The sequence below is a fragment of the Malaclemys terrapin genome, chromosome 4 (genome assembly GCF_027887155.1).
Source record: "Malaclemys terrapin pileata isolate rMalTer1 chromosome 4, rMalTer1.hap1, whole genome shotgun sequence".
Lineage (NCBI taxonomy): Eukaryota > Metazoa > Chordata > Testudines > Emydidae > Malaclemys > Malaclemys terrapin.
Genome location: NC_071508.1, coordinates 42777630 through 42794079, shown reverse-complemented (window position 1 = coordinate 42794079; position 16450 = coordinate 42777630). Strand labels below are relative to the sequence as shown.

General features: G+C 39.3%; 1 protein-coding gene across 5 annotated transcripts in view; it reads left to right on the top strand.

The window, feature by feature from the left end:
* The window catches only part of CHID1 (chitinase domain containing 1), a 288134-nt gene that overhangs the window by 116080 nt on the left and 155604 nt on the right, over positions 1–16450 (top strand). For all 5 annotated transcript variants that reach the window (XM_054028547.1, XM_054028549.1, XM_054028550.1 and 2 more), the window contains exon 10: positions 1885–2040. In XM_054028547.1, coding sequence (XP_053884522.1) covers positions 1885–2040 — 156 coding nt within the window. The remainder of the gene's footprint in view (positions 1–1884; positions 2041–16450) is intronic.

Here is a 16450-nt window from a genome sequence, read left to right as displayed (position 1 = left end):
AGCCACATATGCAGCCGGTTTCTTATGGCTACACAATCAGATGAAAAATAGTGACAAAACAGGAAGCTTGTCAAAGTGACCCCGGCAGTTTTTGCGTAGGATCTCCGACTGACATTTACTCGTAGCTGGCAATGGAACACAATACTGCTAAGACTGTATTCTTAAAATGTACAATGTTGCATCATTATCTTCTATATGTATTAACTGTATAGACACTTTCAAGATAGAGAATCTAGCAAGTGATACGTTATTAGCTGAATAAACAAAGCCTTAAAAACTTAACTGCATTAAAGAATTGCACAAGTGTATTAGATTTGTTTGATCTTGAGCTTAGTATTAAAATCAAACAGCTATAAGATATAATTTTAATTTGAAGTGGAATTTTGATGAAACAGCAACTTTGGTTTTAAACAGTGTTATGGAGACATTCTGAGTCAGTTCTTTAACTGGTGCGTACAATTGCTTAAATCTGCTGTTGCTGCAGTGCAGCTGCTCTTTCTGCACAAGGAGTCACTTCCTTTAGAGTCTGTAGTAACATCGGTCATTTCCATTATTAAATAAATGTGATTTTATAGTAGTACCTTAGCTTGAGACAGGATTTTTTCAACTGGTTTTAATAGGTTTATTCTGAATTTCCTTGGATAGGTCTTATCTAGGCTTGGGAGGATTAGTTTTTTTTTAAATTGGTAAATGTTGGTTAGCATCAGTTTTACTGTACATGCGCAAACCAATGAAAAATACTTCCAGTGGTGGTCAAAATTTACAGCTAGACAATGTAAGAAAAATGCTCCTTGAGAACTTCTTAGAGTTTGATTTAAGGCTAGATACTTTATATATTTCGACATACGATGTTGAAAATTAGTGTTTTACTGGTTATAAAGCTTTACATTTTTGAATTTCTACATCTACTATCATGAAATAATTGTCTGACTCCCTATAATTTCCCGCAACTGTGAAATTTAAATTGATAAAAATAGGAAAAAATGCTTAAAAATAAACATCGCATCTGTTGAAATTATAAAAAAAAAATAATCAAATTCTGCCATGCCTAGTCTTAACATATGAACTATAGGACACTGCCCCCATTTTGGCACTACACCATTACCTTTAAATATGAACAACTCATAATTTTTCGCAAAGTATTTTCTGAACAGTGTGCTTACTATTTTGATTTTATTTTTAATTGTACAGATATCCAAAACACTTTGAGGTAGATAGTCACCAGAGGGTGAAATCCATTGATGTTCACAAGACTGGAATATGTTGTTCCTTATGTTAGACTACTGAGTGCTTGGTGCACATGACGACAGCCAGTCTGTGTGGTCCAATTGTTCATTTTACAAACATGGCTTTTCCTTATGATGCCATTGCCCATCCAGATAATTCTGCATTCATTACCACAAGGTAGGAGTGTTAAGCAACAATGGATTAAATCCTGCTTGCCAATTATTGACTCCTTGTGTGAGTAAAATGAACAGGATTAGGTCTGGTGTGTTACATTGCAACATAACAGTAAAGGTCAGAATGGTATACAAAACAACTCAAGGCACTGAGTATTTTGAATTCTCTTGTGGGCATTATCCCAGGCCCAGTGAAGTGGAAAAACTGCTAGATGGAAGCCTTCTCTTCTGACTTATGTGAGATATTTCTTTGCCTTTTTGCCTAGAAAGGGGTCACAATGTCATTTGAAAAGCAGGTTGAGTGTTTTGTGCATCAAACTAGAGTTCAGACTACAAGAGACTGTCCATTTAGCCTTTGTAATTTTTCATGTGCCGTAGTTTGCTCATCAAGTTATAATTAGTTCAAGAATACAAAGCTGCTGCTATCTGAAAATGAACACTTACTGTTTCTGACATCCTGTTTATTCCATTGCTGACCCAACAGGCCTGGCCCAAACTCCCCTCTTCCCTGGGTACGAGCCTGTGTTCAGGTGCTTGATCCTGAATCCAAATGGAGGAGTAAAATTCTTCTGGGGCTGAATTTCTATGGCATGGACTATTCAGCACTGGGTGCCTCTGGAGAGCCTATCCTTGGTAACAGGTAAAATGCCTACAGACGGCAAACTTTTATTTAAAGTTGATGTCTTTCACAGTTTTAATAATTAGTGTTTAGAAATACTGACTTACAATCATAATGGCAGTGGCAAAAATGATCAAGGCTTTAAATTAAGTTATAGCTTGAAGAAATTCTCATCAGCCATAGAAAATAGAGTAGGGACTTTGTATGCAAAGGGATTGACTTGTGTTTTTGGAAGCCAGAAATTCTGTTAAAATGTTCTGAAGTATTGTTTTCCATTTTGCTTTTCTCAGCTTCTGAAATTATCTGTTAAGCTAATTTCAGTATTCATTTTACAGCCACAATATGCTGTCACAATACAGTTGTTTTTGTAAATGGTGTCTCAAGGAAAAAGGTACAAGAAGTTGCCTTGAGAATAAAACCTACAAGCAGATAAAGAGAAATAAAGGCAACTTTACCAAACATAGCCTGGAACTCCAATTTGGTTTTTAGAAGAAAATGGCTGTTCCAATTTTGGGTGATACCCACACATAATTAGCCATTTGTCTTCTTTCCAAAATATAGTATAGATACAGCTGGCTGAGCCAGAGAAGGAACAAGGATTTTTGGCAGGTAAATCAACTTTGTTCAGCAGTTTTGTGTGCAAGTATAAGAACCTGAGCACAAAGTACAATTCTCATTTTCAACTGTAGGCCTTAGTTAACCAATGCACCCAGGATAATTATTATTGCTTGTCCATTAAGCAGTAAAATACACCTTAGCTGGGCAAATACTTTTAAGTTGAGGGTCTGATTTTCTGTCTTGGCCTTCATTTGTGCAGACATTTGTTGCCCACATGAATTGCTCCCACAGTTTCCTTATCTGCCCTTTATTAATGCCTTTTCCTGGCAATTTGTTATAGTGCAAAATTGTAGATGCAGTTCATTGCAGGTGATGAATCGTTCCTGAATCTAGCTGAATAATGGGGGCCTGAATGACATTGACTAAGGGATGGGGAAGAAGAAACAGTTACTTAGAACAGAAGCTTTTATATTAAAGGATTCTTGCTGTGGGTAACAAAATGACACGAGCTCTGTGTAGCTCGAAAGCTTGTCTCTCTCCCTACCAGAAGCTGGTCCAAGAAAAGATATTAACTCACCCATCTTGTCTACAGTGAATCTATCGTATTGCTATAGTAAAATGTGCAATACTGGTTTTGCAGAAATAATGCTACAGTGTTGAAACACTTCTGTATTTACTAGTATATTTTCTCTAGTAGATAGTATAATTAATATAGTTTCCATTACAATACTTTATGTATAAAAACCTAGGAATATAGGAATACTGTCTCCTGGCTTTCATGATACTGCACTGTCTGTAGCGAAGTTTCCAATAATAACTATACTGTATTGCTATATAGTGTCTACTTTTATAGTGTATTCTATAGTATATTATGGGACGCAAGCATGCTGTCTTTGAGTTAGTGGCAAAAAAACCCCTTCTAGTTAAGTGGTGTAGAAAATTACTATAACTGTTTCCAATAGAGAATACATTTAGAGATGTAAGAGAGTTTGCAGTGAATACTATGGAGTTAAAGTAGTTACTACTCAGGGGAATGGTCCTTCTGCCACTGAAGTCAGTGGCAGTGCATAGTATTGTCATATTTCAGTTATCAAAAGTAATTTGAAACAACATTCTAGATACTTTTTTTAACTTAGTAGGCTTTCAATTTTAAACAATTGCTTCTATTTATGTATGCAGCTTTGTAATTCGTGCTTCTGCTTTATTTAATAAAAACAGATTCACAGTTTAAGCTAATTTTTTTCCAGAGTTGTATTTTGAGGATGCATAGTTAAATTCTGGTATCTTAGCTATACACACTTAGAAGTTGAATCTGGATCTATTATTGAAAAGTACCACTGGCTGATGATCTTCTAGAGTGAAATTTACTTTATTTATTTTAACTGGTAAAAAAACTACTTGTAAAGGAAGCTCCAGCATTCAGCCCCTGTGTCTCTTTGAAAAACATTAATCACACATCCAGTGGGGATGCTGTATTTGTTGACTTGGGGGTGTCTTGAATCTGCAGGCCAATATGGGAAATTGGTACACAATATCTGTTACATATACATGAACCCTCACTGCTTGCAGCACTTCAGAAGAGAGATCCATTACTGGTGGTTTACAAATAACGAAGGGGTAAGGAATATGCCCTTGACTATGGAACTTGTTCATCATGGTTTTCTGCTAGAGCCAAAGATTGACCTTTAAGACACTTTTCTAAGGCCATCTACTTATACAGGCTTTTGCTTGTGGCCTGCTGAGATAGGTCTGATCCTTTTTCTTTTAAGGGAATAAATGGAGAGTTGGAGTGAGTCTTAAGATTTTCACTGACAATAAGTCAGTGTATACATTGTCTTTTAAATATTGTAGATACTCTTAAGAATTTTATTATACTTAATCATAAAGATCTGATTACTGGAGCACTGTTTTGGGGGGAGGAAAATGTACTGAGAATAGGATTAATACACTATTATGTTACAGTGAATCACAGCATACATAAACTTCAGTTTACAAGAAAAGATGTTCTGGGATACTGCTTGTGAGGTGTGCAAGGTGAGGCGTGAGTCAACTTAATTGAGACTTAATCAGTTTTGGCCTTTATTTATAAATTTTCAGACAGAATCGCTGTCATCTATAGTTCTGAGCATATATTTGATAGATGATAAATAGATAAGACAGAACAATGAGGGGCTCAAGCTACCAAGTTTTGGGGTACTTGGAAGCTCACCTGGTGGTCTCAGTCTATAGTCAGGTATTCTCCTACCTGAGCCTGTGTTCACTTGATTTCTTATACCTTTCCACATTACATATTCATTAGCTTTCTTCCAATCAGCATTAAGTATTGTGACTTACATAACCCATACAATATGCATGTGCAAACTTCAATTTACATAACTTTTGCTGTCTACACTATTTTCATGTCATCATATCCTTGCTTTATCCCCTGTAAAGGGACTTTTAGCGTTACGTTTTGTGTATTTTATTATGCTGATTAACTTCCTCTTAGCTATGTCTTCCAACGCAATACATTCCATGATCAAAACATCACCGTTATCCTGTCAGTTATGAGCATTATTTAAGCACGCCTAAATAAGAGAGAAATTGTCAAGACAACACTAATGTCAACCAAAATGGAAGTCGTCTCAATGAAGTATAGAGGTCCGGGGTGAGCAGTAGAAAGGAAAAGGAGGGTCTGGCAGAAGTTCATTCATGTTTTCTGCCTTGGTTTTGAGGTGAATGACTGTTCTGCTTTCCCTGTGTGGGAAGTGGGTGAGGAACTCAACAGGGTGACATCTGGCTAGGTTTATTTCCTTACCCTCTAACCTTCCTTGTCAGATTAGCTGGAGGGTGTGGGAGGAAGCCTAAATGGCAATGCACTAACTATATTGTAGGAAAAGACTGAAGGACTATCCTTCTGATGGAATTAGTGTATTCAATTGAAGATGCAGCAAGGGGAGGGAGCTGTCACTGAAAACTACTGCAGCCTTCTCTCCTGCCTTTTTGTGTCTCTTCCTGCCCCATTCGATCCATCCAGAACTTTGCCACAAAATCCATCTTGCCCAATGCTGGCTACAAGCAATCTCTTCAAACCCTCAGTGGCTTTCCTGTTGCTAATTTTATTATTCTGTTGTAAAACTGCACCTATCCAGAGCTCTGGGCACAGGTGTATATTTTGTTTTAAAAGCTGTTGTGAAAGGTGACTCTTACCAGCAGTGGTGTCTAGTGATCAGGCAGGTGGTCCCCCTTTGTTTTACAACTCTGGTCTATGGGATCAGTACCTTCTTTTGTGGCTCAGTCCTCCGGCCAAGTCATGAGCTATATTCCGCTCCTTTCTGGATATACAGAAAGAAAAAACCAATAACGGAGAAGTCTGTTGGTGTCCACTAGGGTGTCAGGACTTTCTCCTTAGCTCCAGGATTTGGTGTCTGGTCCCTTGTGCATTCAGGGTTTTCTCCAGTTGGATTCCCCACCAAGCGGTAGACTCTTATTGTTATCCCACCTTCAAGTGGTGGTAGGGGAGCCCAGGCCTACCCTCCCCATCAGGCTCCAGCCCAAGGTGATCTAAGTTCTGTACCACAGGGTGCTAAATAGCTGCATCCTTGCATCACTTCCCATCTGAGTTCCCCTTTTTTATTTCCCTGCAGGTTAAATTAAAGAACTGAACTGAAAATAAAGTTTCTGATCTTCCTAAACAGTCTCCACTCTCTCCTTTGCTGGCTTGGACAGGACCAAGTGTGGTCAGGTCTCAGGCAACAAGAGCTCCTGGGCTGTTATTTCCCCAGAGCAGAGATCTGTTCCCTTCTCCTGCTTGCCTCCTTCTGAGCTGCTCCACTTTCCCTTTTAAGCTCTGCCTCCAACTTGTACAGGCTTTATAGGTTCGGCTGGGCGGGACTGCCTCGGCCCAGAGCTGCTTGTAAACCCCTTGTTCTCCAGCGTGGGGTTTGTACACCCCATCTCAGCAGTATATACCAATGCCACTAGTTACTATTCTCATTTAATTATCCTCCCCCAACCCACCAAGAATAAAATTCCTCTCTTGTTCTGTCTCAGAAATTAAGGCTCTGCAAACTTTAGGTCTTTTCTGTTTCTCTGGTCATATTTTTATTCCTGCTGCCCCCTTTGATGTGCTCAAACTGTGTGACTGGATTACCCCTATGTGCTCTTCCACTTCAGTGTCTGCCTTCTGCTGTGTGGTCCCTTGGGCCTGGCTACATCTGAAGGCAACTCTGTAACTTTACCTAGTGTAAAAAGGTGTATGGCTTGCTTATGGTCTCTTTTTACTGTACACCGTGCCTGTGCTCCTGAGTCTGCCCTGGTTTACAGTTTCTTTCTGGGTACAATCCCAAGTGTTTGGTTTGACCTGTAAAATGGTCAAGCAGTACTCTGACTTGAGTCCTGGCTGCCTGGAAGACAGCCCCTTCAGCTTGTCAACTCCTGCAGAATAACATTAAGTGCTTGTGTTAATAGTCCTCCTATGTAGGTGCAGGGTGGGTGGTACTATTGTCTTCAATGTTCCCCAGAGCCCAGTATTGACCTGGGCATATTGCAAGGGCATATACTTACATAGGCCTTTGCCTGCGACTGTGTGGGGACGAGTCTGATCCTTTTTTTTTTTTTTTAAGTGGATACAGTTGGAATATGTCTTAAGCCTTTCATAGTCAATGAGTCTGTATGCAAGATGTTTGATTTTTAAATATAGTATGCACTTAAGGATTTGGTTGCATCTAGATATTTAACATTATTAAATGTGCATAAGTGTTGAAACCTTTGCTGGCCTTGTGTTTTCCTCCGTGACAGGGATGGTTGATGACACTGTAGTAAGCAGTGGATGGAGTGAGGCTGTGAGCATAGGCAGACTTCATGCACTGAATATTTTCTAATCAGGAAGATCACAAAATAATTTTCTGTAGCATTTCTATTTGCATAAAATATCTAGCCAATGGCTTTTATTGTAGAATGTAATCTGAAGGTGTAAGTTCTCAATCATAATTTGTCTGAATAGACATGCAGAATATCCTTTTCCCTTTATGTCCATCATAAAAAAAAGTGTGTATATATTTTATTATAATTAAATGAAATGAAAACATTTTTTCTCTTGCAGCACAATGCTATCTGTCATTGGGAGTTATGCTAGAAACTGCTATTAATGCTGCTTACATTTTGCAATAAGTATGTGTTCATATCTCAGTGCAGCTCAGTACATATATTTTTTGCTGTTTTAATGAGTGCATCTCACAAGTAATAGGACATCTCTGATACTTAAATCAACCAAATACCACAATGATTTTGCTTCACAGAAGCCTTGTTGGTTTCTCCTTTTTATCTCAAATGATTTTTGCCCAGTTTCTGAAATAAGATGTGTGGATCTATAATGTAATCTGTTTTTTAGAGGTACAGTATTTGCTGTGCTTCGGTCCTCAAGCATGAAGTTCTGAACTGCAAAGATGCAGTCATTAAAATGTGCCACTATATTAAAATCCTGTCAGAACTTAACCATCTGGTCTTGGTGACATGCTGATCTAATTACCCATTTGTTCCAGCACGTCATCGATTGATATCTCAATCTGACAGTACTTCATCCTTGCTTGAAAAGAGTAGATCTAGGGTGAGTAGCTCCTTAATACATTCTGAATATTGAAAAATCTGCAATATCCTTACCCTTTATTGCTTCCCTTAGATCTTTGGTAGACCAGGAGGCCCATTTATTCTTTGACAGGCTAAGTTCTGCTTCCCATATATTTATTTTTCCTTTGGCTATTTGCTTCTCAAAAGCTTTCTTAGCCCTGTGAACTTTCATCTTACGTTTCACTTGCAATAGTATATGCTCCTTTTTCTTGGCTTACTTTGGGTGGCTCTGCCAGTTCACCAATGCTACTCTGTTCCTTGGTGGATAATATCTGTGAAGTATGTGTTGACTTTGTTATATAGACAAGCTCGAGGCCCTTAAACGTCATTGTTGCTTGTGAGCTAGAATACATTTGAACTTGGGTCATTAAAGTCCATCATGTGCAAACAGTGTCATCCACTCCATTTATATTAATGTAATGTTGACTTGTGTGTTAATTAGAGGTACAATTCCAATGGCTTGTGTTATACAGGAGATTAGACTAGATGATCACTATGGTTCCTTCTGGCATTGGAATCTCTGGATACTTGGCATTACTCTCCAGAGTGTTTTGAAAATACAGTAGAATTTTCCTAAACTGGGATGTCATGGGGTGGTTGGGAATATTTTTAAGTTTATATATATATATATATATATATATATATATATATATATATATATATATATATATATATATATATATATATATATATATATATATATATATATATATAAATAAAAGATTACTACAGTGCCTTGTTCATGAGGCTTTGCCTTTAAATCCATCTGGAAACTGAAGCTGGCACAAAACACAGCTGCCTGCTTAAGTGGAGAATCATACTGTGAGTGTATTGCCCCACTATTCTGTGACCTGCACTGGTTCTGGTGTCTGGATAGAATTAAAGATGGTGATTTTGACCTGTAAAGACCGTGATGGCCTGGGACTGACATATGTCAAACAGCCTCACTAGTACTGTACTGCCACAGCTGATGTGCTTGAGCTGGAACAACTTTTCATGAAGGGGGTAATGGGGATTGAAGGCCTTCAACTTTAAAACTTGCTCCAGCCCTAAATAATCCAAATTTGCTGATCTCTACAGCATGCTCTAAAGTTAATATTTCCTTTCTAGTTTTTGAGGGGAATTGAGAGTGGGGAGTAGTATTTTTAGCTTTCTATATCTTTTGGCTGCTTGGAGCTCAGATGAAATTGCTAATGTAATGAAGACATCTGGATAACCATTTTAAAGGATACCAAGGATGCTTAGAGCAGATGAGTGCATTTACTTTTTATTCTGTAGAGAAAGCTAAAATTTCTATAAACACATATTTATATAGATATAAAAACCTACTTGTGCCAAACATTATCCTTACCACCTTGCTTGTCTGTATTCCCTTTCTCTGCCAACTTGTTTTTCCTAGATGGTATGGGTGTCCGGGAAAGGGACCATCTTCCTTTGTTGGTACAATTCCTAGTGCATTTTGGGTACTACCATCATATAAATGTAGTTGTGATGGCATTGGGAGTGGGAGTTGAACCTACTAATAGATTCAGAAACAGATTAGTATTCATTATCATTAGGCTAACTCTGTTCCCTGGGAGAGCTTTAAGTAAATCAGTGGTCCTGATTAAGCATGTCCCAGTTAAATTTAATATACTATGTGTATGTTGAACCATTAATTTGTACAATACTGTTAAAGAGAAGTGTGATAGATATGACAATTTCCTGCAATATTCTTGAAAAACCTTATTGAATTAAATTTAAGTATCTTTGGAGTCCCTTGTATTAAATGGAAAGACTATATAGTATTGTGGGCCTGGATGATCAAGGAACTATATTGAACAATGTGTCAGATAAGAATGATCTTGTGGGACAATGTGTGTGAAGTGGATTTCCTGGGGGAAATACCTAGGGAGAGGTGAATGCATTTCCTATCCCCGAGTTATGCAAAACCACAGCCTTTTGAAGCTTTGCCTGGAAGAGCAGACCATTATCATCTGATCACCTGCTACATGAGGCCAAGATCAAAGGCATAAGCTATATGAAAGAAAGATTGAAGTGTTAATGGTTGTGTGAACTTGATTGTTATGAACTTGAAACTACAAAAAACCCTTTTGTGTGGTTTGAAGGAGTGACTCCTCCCTTCCTGGAGTTGTGGGATGATCTCTGGTAATCTTATTCACATGTGCATAGCTTCTTTTATTGTTTTTAATATGTTTTCTCTGTAATGCTTTCATCTTAAGAATAAATGTGCTTGCTTAGAAAGACCTGTGTGGTAACTTCTAGCCACTGTCAATTACACTGTTTATAGCCTTCAAAGAGAAAGCAAAGGCCAGACTCTGGCCTGTTTAGACAATCCAGATTGGTTGGGATATCACTGTGCAGGCAGGGAATTGTGAAGCCTAAAACCCCCCCCATCAGCAGTGGGGGAGATATGGGTCTCTATCCAAGAGAGGTGACTGCTCAGGAGCCAGGAACCTAGAGTGGGTGCTCTCAAGGGACCACAGAGGGAGGATTCAGGTGGAGTTACCTTCAATTGTGACAGGAAGAAGCACTCTGAATGTTTGACCTGGCTGTAAATATTATCAATACAGTTACTGAATGTACTCTGCCCCTAAGGGTTGTTTTTGTTCCAAATGTAGATATTTAAAATAGATAAATGAATATCTCCACTGCCATGAGATAATGTGCGTGTTTAACTTCAAAGAAAGAATCCAAATAGGGCTTTTATGGTCATTTTTACACATTTGAGTAGATTGGCATAAATTGCTTGTTGAAACGTAGGAGAAACTGATTTGACATTGCATTGTGCTATTCAAAGACAAAATAAGATGCCTCCCAAGCAGTATAAAGATGTATAAAAATTCTACTGCTATTCTGTAAATAGCAGGTAATAAAAAGTGACATTTTAGAAGTGGTTTCCTCTGAATTTCATGTCAGCAAAACTTATTAAAATGAAAGCTTCCATGAACTGGTGAGGGGGATGATTATGTGATGGGTGAGCTGCTGCATCCTTATTAGGGCTGATTTAAGGGGGTGTAGGCAGACTCTTAAGAGACATGATTTTGTCTTATGGAAGAGAGCATGGAACTGTATGCTAAGGAGGCTCTTACACTTCCAGGTCTCATGTCAAGAAGTTTTTCAATGGCAGAAACCCACCTAGAATAAGTACATGCAGCGCTGCAACCACGGAGATACAGCGCTGCAAATGCCTTGCCAGTGTGGACGGGGAGTGAGTTACAGCACTGGGGGGAGCCTTTACAACGCTGTAACTCGCAAGTGTAGCCAAGGCCTTAGACACTTAACCCATCTTGTCACTCAGGGTTGTCACTCCTTCCTTGTGTCTCTCCCCCCCGCCGCCAGTATAGTCTGTCCCAGTGGCTCTCAAACTGTGGGTTGCGACCCCATTTTAATGGGGTTGCCAAGGCTGGCATTAGATTTGCCCACCAAGCTTTGTAATTGCCCCCTCCCCCGCCCAGGGCAGTGGGGCTCAGGTGGGCTCAGGCTTCAGTCTTTCCCCCTTCCCTCCCCCCACTGTAAAAACTGCTTAAAGAATTCAGTAGTAAGGATCTGCACTGCAAGGAATGTAGTGCATACAAGTTCTTTCCCACTGAAATGTTCTGTTATGCGAGGCTTCCATGGTACATCTATCTGTTATTCATTCTAGGATTAGGTGGTGGTTTTTGAGCTATTATTTGTGTATTATAAGGTAAAATAGTGTAATTTATAAGCAGCCATTGTTTTAACTTGTAATGAAATTAACTGTACATTTTTTGAAACATTGAACCACTTGACTTTTTTTAGTATTGTAATTAATAAGGACTTCAGAATGGAGGATTTAAACTTTTCTCCACGCACAGTTCCCAAAACAACTGTTGTTTCTTGCTTTGACTTCAATTCTGCAATCCGTATTAAATGCATTCTTCACTTCTTTGTGGCAATACAGAATGTTTTGGTTGTAGTCATGGCAATAAACAGAATTATTTGCTATACAGGATGGTTTTGGTTAATGGATGTGCTGGATTTGTGCTGCTAAAGGGTATTTGGTAATGCGGGGCTCTGTGTGCATGATGGGAAGTGTGTGCTAAAGGAGGGATGGGGGGCTACTGCTGGTGAGTGAGTGTGTAACTGAGTGAATGCTGCTGGATTTGGGAGCTTGGGGCTGTAGAGTGTGCTGGTTGAGATTTGCTCGTGATAGTGCTGGGTAGGCTCAAGGGGATGTCAGGAAGCTTAACTTTGCTGCTGTTCTGATCCCAGTGTAGTTAATTGATCGGTTCCTGCTGTCTCTTCCCACACTGTGTGTGGCTCTGGAAAGATACAATTTAATGGTCAGTTCATGCCATGTGCCTTACTTATGTCAAGCCAGGCCTATACTTAGCACCTTCAGCCCCCAATTGAAATCAGTTGCAGATGGGTGTGTTAAGTGCCTCCAGGAAGCACCTGGCATCCTGTAGGATTAGCCCTTGAGGAAGATGTAGTACTGGCCAAATGCTCTTGTTATACCATGCCCCTGGGGGGTTGTCTGCAGTGGGGATTGAACCTGGGACCTCTGGTTCTAAAAACACAACTTCCTCTGCTCTTTGAGCCTAAAGACTTGCCTTTGTTAGCCAAGGCTGTATTATGCTCATCAACCTCTCTGGCCCATCCACAACTAGAGGGGGTTCAGAGCATCACAAAGTGGGTTATACAGTGAACTGTACAGAGCAGATTTTCAGCTGCTGTCTCCCTCTTCCATCTCACCCTAAAACTGGCACTTCCTTTGTTTTGGTAAATGTCACTTTCTAATCTATTTCCCCATTGATTTTGATTCAATAGACAAGACCTGCTGTTGATTAGTATGTCTGATGATGGGGAAAAATGATCTGTTTAAAAATAAACTAATGACATATATGTTTCTGGATACAGCTATTGTAAGGCAGGACATGTTTATCATAGGCTACAGTAGAACAGAACGGGATTGAATAGCACCAGACTCTAATTGCCTGTTTTCTTTACTAGTAAACTGACAGTAATGAGATCATTTGTATTTCCTTAAAGGAGGGAAGCTGTTTGATGTATACTGGGTGCTTTTTGAACAGACAGGATTTTCTTTTAAGGCTTAAAAGAAGGCAACTCAGTTTTTCTAATATTAATAAACTGATTTTCTAATCTGCATTTCTTACAGTTTAACATTAATCTATTCAGTGAATTGAATTTCCACACTTGCTCAGGATGTAAAGTGGTAGAACTTCATGCTATTCAAAATAAAAGAGTATGTGATGTTATCTTATCTTTCTTTCCTCTAGCTGAAATAGTCCTACTTCTAAAATCAGGCAAGAGATATGCAGTCTCAGCAACAATCCTGGTACTGGAGCTGGCTGGCATAGCAGATCAATATCTGAACTAAGGCAGTAATAAATGAGAGCCAAAAAAGCAGCCCAGAGTAGTCAGAACTGAATTCCATCTATCCTTAGAGACGCTTCCACGCTTGACCCAGATTGTGATCGGCAGTTGGGTACTAAGATAATTCATCATTCCACTGTTGGAATGAATTAGTCAGTTATAGATTTTGTGCAGTAAAGGTACTTTATGTATATACACAAACAGCTCACTCTTTTTGATCTCATCATGTGACTGTTGCCCTAATCCATCTTCACCTGATTGCTTCTACTATTAAACTTAATGGGTGAGCAAGGACCTTCAGTGGTGGGGAGATGATATTGTAGACCTGAGCCTGGGAGAACAGAGGGAGTTGAGTGCTCTTCCCTCTTCTAATCATTGTCTACTCATGTTTCCCCTACCTACTTAGAGTTCTCCCTGCTCTCTGATGGTTTATAGAACAAGGAGTCTTCTAATTTTGGCCTGGTCTACGCAACAAAGTTTTGTCAGCATAGCTGTGTCAGAGGTGTGAAAAAACAACTCCCCTAGGTGACATAGCTATGCTAGCAAAAGCCCCAGTGTAGATGCAACTATGCCACCAGAAGAATGCTGTGCTAATATTGTTTGGGGAGGTGGTACGATGCCAGCAGAAAATTCCCTCTATAGGCATAAGCTGTATCTAGTATGCCAGTATAGCTGAGTTGGCAAATTCTGTGTATTGTAGACAAGGCCTTAAAAAGGGGAGGGAACTAGAGAGCTGGTCCAAGACCCATTGGCATTGCCTTCTCCTGCTATGGTGACTGAGTGGGATGTGGGGAAGGAAAATGCATGAGAAGCCCCAGGAAGGGGAAAGCTTGAAAAGAAAGGCTAGGAGAGGGTTGAGAGGCTGGGACTACAGAATTCCAATAGGGGAATAGGGCTAGAGGCTGTGGAGTATTTTGCGTGGGGGGTGGGAATTGGGGGAAAACTGAATATTTCCTTGTCAGTCAAGGAGGAAGCCTTTTTCTCAGACCATTTGAATTTCAGCATGAATTTGTAAGCTAATACTCAGCCATTTTTTTAGGGTTTTTAAGCCAGTTTCACTTTCTGATCTGTTTCAAGATTTTTGACAATGCAATAACTTTAGGTGGTGAATTACAGATCTCCTAAGTGTGTGAAAACAATTCAGAAATGTATTAGAGCAGTGATGTCTTGGAGCAGAAACTTGTGGTAGAATGTTGAGTGATTTATGTTGAGCGCTTATGTGCATAGCACAGACACCAGTAGTAGCTGCCAGTAGTTTTAAAGATATACCTGCATCAGAAGCTCTATCAGCAGTGAACTCTGCTCTTCCTAGAAGGCTTTCCAGTAGCATGGATGCAAAAGCCCTGATATCTGGCTTGGCTTGGCTTCCAGTTCTGTAGCATATTGTCAGGGTGCATATTCTTCTACATTTTGAATCTTGGTAAGGTCTTTCCTCCTTTCCTTTCCTTTCCTTTCCTCCACTTACCTTAACTGCACTTTAACGCCATATTTCTAGGATGACTTACAGCAGGGGTCAGCAGCCTTTCAGAAGTGGTGTACTGAGTCTTCATTTATTCACTCTAATTTAAGGTTTTGTGTGCCAGTCATACATTTTAATGTTTTTAGAAGGTCTCTTTCTAGAAGTCTATAATATATAACTAAACTATTGTTATATGTAAAGTAAATAAGGTTTTTAAAATGTTTAAGAAGCTTCATTTAAAATTAAATTAAAATGCAGAGCCCCCCGGACCAGTGGCCAGGACGTGGGCAGTCTGAGTGCCACTGAAAATCAGCTCGCATGCCGCCTTTGGCATGCATGCCATAGGTTGCCTACCTCTGACTTACAATCTGACAGAAGTTGTGAATGTTCACAGCTAAATGGAGATTGAATTTACTTGTCTAAAGCAGGACACAGCAATGATCACAAAGGCCAGATCCAATAGGGCCTTACTCCAGCAAAGCATTTGAGTAGTCTTACTGGGGCTATGCATGTGCCTAAAATTAAGCAGGAAAAAACACATCTGAGAAGAAGGGATGTGAAAGCTTTTGTAGTATGGAATGGAGCTAAAATATCTTCAGTAATTGCTTACACGGCATGTATTTTTTCTATTTAATATTGAGATTGTTTTTCGTGGAAGGCATTTGTTGTCACTGGTATAACAGTACAGTGGGTGTTCTCAAAATACCACACAACCCACTCCCTCTGCCCTACTAGCTATTGGAAAGAAACTGCAGAGTAAAATGGTATTCGGTGTAACAGTTCAAATAAAGCAAAAAAAGCCCTCAAGCTTTGTTCTCCAGCTCATCTTGGCAATGAAGCCTCAGCCTTTTCACCACTATGGCTTGACTTTGATTTTGACCCTACTATCAATTAGGGGCAATTAAAATAAATGAAGTAGGATGTAGTGATCTGTCAGCCCTCACTGACACTTCACCATTCGTTCTAAGTGTCTGCAGAGGCCACATGTAACTTCAGATTTGACAGAGATTAGCTCTGATGTTCTACCTCTTTTTATAGGGCTTTTCTAACTAGTTCAAATATCAGCAGAGTAGATCTAAAAGGGGGAAATTTTCTTTGTAATTCAAATATAATTATCGTACTTGATTTTTTTTTTAGCGAGACAACTGAATACTACTTCATTTGATAATAAGGCCTTATTTAAAGTTTTCTGAGGCAAACTCTGACATGCGTAAACCCCAAATTTCGACATTTGCCTGACAAAGCACAGTTCAGTGTTTTCTTCAGTGAAACAATAAAGACACGTCTGTCATTCTTGGTTGTGTATTGAGATAGTCTGTGCGCGTTTTGAAAGTGTAAAGCGCCTTCTTTACCAAGATGACATTGTTTAGCAATCAAATTAAAGGAATGTATTTGGGTAACTTTGCCTCTAGTGTTTCCTTATGGTTTTCCATTCCTTATGCATTT